This window comes from Lolium perenne, chromosome 1 (assembly GCF_019359855.2).
Source record: "Lolium perenne isolate Kyuss_39 chromosome 1, Kyuss_2.0, whole genome shotgun sequence".
NCBI classification, from domain to species: domain Eukaryota; kingdom Viridiplantae; phylum Streptophyta; class Magnoliopsida; order Poales; family Poaceae; genus Lolium; species Lolium perenne.
The window spans coordinates 227,628,964-227,632,412 of NC_067244.2; the positions used below are offsets into that span (position 1 = coordinate 227,628,964).

General features: G+C 41.3%; 1 protein-coding gene across 1 annotated transcript; it reads right to left on the reverse strand.

The window, feature by feature from the left end:
• Positions 1–2,402: 2,402 nt before the first annotated feature.
• LOC139834259 (uncharacterized) lies at positions 2,403–3,233 on the reverse strand. Its single transcript, XM_071824748.1, has one exon. The coding sequence runs from the start codon at positions 3,231–3,233 to the stop codon at positions 2,403–2,405; it is 831 nt and encodes a 276-aa protein (XP_071680849.1).
• Between the last annotated feature and the right edge of the window lie 216 nt (positions 3,234–3,449).

The window sequence follows — 3,449 nt, forward strand, 5'->3', positions numbered from 1 at the left end:
CATATGTTCAAATTTCAGACATGTGTGGACTTCTGGGATGATTCACACGCATAAAAGCAAAGTCTCGCCATAATTTTGTGTGTGTAGCTTTTGCACGACACCTTCTTCAAATATCAAACTAAGCCAAAATTGTCTAGCCATGGTGACCTGTACTACGAAGGAAAAGATTTTGAACTACATTTGCTTTGTTCTATTCTTCATGTCTATAGCGAAGATGTTCTTGTTTTCAAACCTGCCTCACTGAGCATAATTCTATGCACCTAACAGGTCAAACTTAAGGAAATTAAGCAAGGTATGTGGTCCTGAGAACTTAAAGAAGCTTTTGGAATGCCTGATGGGGTGCCACCTCCATGGCTTATAAACATGCAGGTATATTTCCTTTTAAAGAAAATCTCGATGCAAATGTTCCTCTGGTTGGCTGTTCTTTTTGTTACTGGCCAACTGTGAACTGGCATAGAATAATTCGTATTACATAAACTAAGTCCCTAGATGTAAAGGTTTTGTGATACTCGGCATTGGTAAATTTTTCATCTTATTATTGGTCTGAGAGTAAAGGTGAATTATCTTTGTTGGTGCTTCTTGTGTAAGGTACTTCATTGTTTTGTGAAAATAAAGGTGTTCAATAGGATATGTCAAATGTTTCATAGGTTGCTTCTGCAACAAATGTTCAAGTTTTTCGTGTATTAAATTTGGCATGACGTTCCAATATATATGTAGCGTAGCTCTTAGGCTGCTGCTGCTCATGGATGTTTCATGTCCGGGTCTATATCTGAATTTATACTTGGTTATGGGCTTTCTTATACCCTACCCTTTCGCTGTTGCTCAAACTTTGGAAAAATGTATTATTAGTGCTTAACTGTTGGTATTAATTTTTGGTTAGAATGTATTGGTCCACAGTATGGCACGTGTGACTTACAAATGCTGATATAAATGTAGCAACTTCAGTTACACAATCCCATATTGTTAATTCAAAGATTGAAACTTTACTCATAAATTAAAAGTTGGAACTTATACATTATGTGAATTCCCGGTTTGTTTGTTTAGCTTCAGTTTTCCAGTGAATCTGGATGATTGCTCTGTTTCGGACAATCATTTCCCTGTTTCTGGCGTAGTTTAATCTTTATTGGTTTTATTCAAATGTTTGGAGTTTGATGCATGGTTACCTATACTATGGATAGGCAAGTGCAGGAAAATGATGGAGGAGGTTATATTTGTTCACTTGCATACTGCATCATTTCAGGACCATATACTGGGGGACACAATATTAGGTCCTACGTAGAACATCCAGTCGATTTTGAAGAAATATTTGCACTAGTATATTTCAATTTATTATACTTGTCCTAGAACGGTATGGTTATCTTCTGTTTGAAATAGTTTAGTCATTTTTAACTTCGAAAATTGATAAAGTTTTTGGTGGTTGGTTTAGGTTGTATATGTCGCTAGATCATGAAGAGGTTGTTGATAAATATGAACTATTGTTGATCAACTTGTTGAGGCAAACCTGTCAGTTATTAGGCTTCGTGAACTGATCTTTATCTTTCGGATTTTATATATCATTAGGTTCGTATAAAGAATACCGAGGTGCCTCTAACTCATCTTGCAACTGCTTCCAAGGGTTCATCTTGAACTGACCCTCGATCAATTCTTCTTATGGTTGCCCAAATCATATTAGGATCTTCGAACAGAAGGATAGGTGTAGGAAACTTCTGTGGGCGAGAAGAATTTTCAGTGATTGATCGATAATTTTCCCTTCTAGTTTATTATTGCTGAATTTGTTGCTAAAGTTGAAGTTTCTTGTTGAAATGCTAGGTCTTCTTTACATTGTGGCATCAGCAATGGTGGGTTAGCTGATAGCCTGATGGCCTGATGGCATTCAACACTAACTATTGTGACAGACGATTATTTGGTATTTATACTGCTGCTCCGGCAAAAAAAAAACTCAATTTTGTGTTTTCAACAGCTTGAACATTTGAAAAATCTGATGTGATTATTTTACTAATATCTTGATGTTTGCTATTATGAGTAACAATTATCTGTAAGTTCACTGCCATATTTTCCTGCTGAAGTTGGGGCGACTGGCAGAGGAGATGGTGACCGGCGCAGCACTTGGGCTCTGTCCTGAGCGTCTCCTGCGACAAGCTCGGCGGGAACAAGGCCATGGTGACCCCGACACACGTACTTGTTCCCTTCTTCTCGTCCTCCTGGCTAATTATCCTGTGCCTCCCATGAAAAATCCCTGCTTTGAACTTGTTTTCCGGAGCACAAAGACTCGGATTTTCCTGTGTTAGCGGGGAGCCCAGAATGCCTTGAGCGTACTCAGCCTGGGAGGAAAACAAGTAATCTGATTGCTCCATTTTGTACGTACATATATACTTTTTTTTTGCGAAATGGAAATTTATTAATCAAGGAAATGGAGTTCCATCCTGATTACAAGCCTGTCTGATAATGTCTGGTCCCTTACGGATCCACACGTTGGTACACCTCTCAGTATAACCCAATCTAGCTAAGGAATGGCTCACACCATTTAGCTCCCTAGGAATATGCCTGACAAGACACTCTCTACCTTGCTTACAAAGGTGTTTTGCTACATTAACGATCGCCGCAACTTCAGATCTATTCACGTCAGTGTCATTGATCATAGATGTCGCCTCCAAACAGTCGCTCTCTATGATGACAGGCTTGTTTGTATGTTCTAGCGCCAATGCTAGTCCTTCAGTGCAAGCAAGAATCTCTGCTTCAAGAGGGCTGTCACATGTCTTCAGGTATGTACAAGCTGCAAAGATAATGCATCCTTCATCATCCCTTAGAACCATGCCGGTACCTCCTTCATGCTTCTCTCCCGCCCAAGCACCATCAACATTAAGCTTCGTCCAACCTAGTGGTGGCCGAGACCAACCCACCTCAGGAGCTTCATCTTTTCTCACCTTCTTCTTCCGCTTTGTGATGCCTTGCATGTGATCATAGACAATCGGCGTCTTCCCCTTAACTGAATCAACGTTGGGATCATGTTGAATCACCAACAGCGAGTCCACATAGCTTCGCAAGAATCTCCTTGAGGCATCAACTGGCGGGGCTGCCTTCTGATGAACCACTTCATTCCTTACATGCCATATGCGCCAGAAGGTCATGAGCATCATCAGTCTTTCCTGCTCATTTGCTTGGTCCAGAGCATGGAAAAGCCACTCCTGGCCTGTGTTGGTGATGTGCTCCTTCAGCGGCCAGATCTCCCGCATTGCTGCCCAAAGCTCCCGAGCCAACGGACACCTGCAAAATGTGTGATATGTATCCTCGCGTTCCATACCACAAAGCACACATATGTCAGAAACCGACAGATTTCGCTTTCTTTTGTTCTCCCCTGTAGCTAGGGAATTTGTAATCAGACGCCATGCAAACACGCGTACCTTTGGGGGAGCAGGGCACCCCCACACTGTGTCCCAGACGACACGATT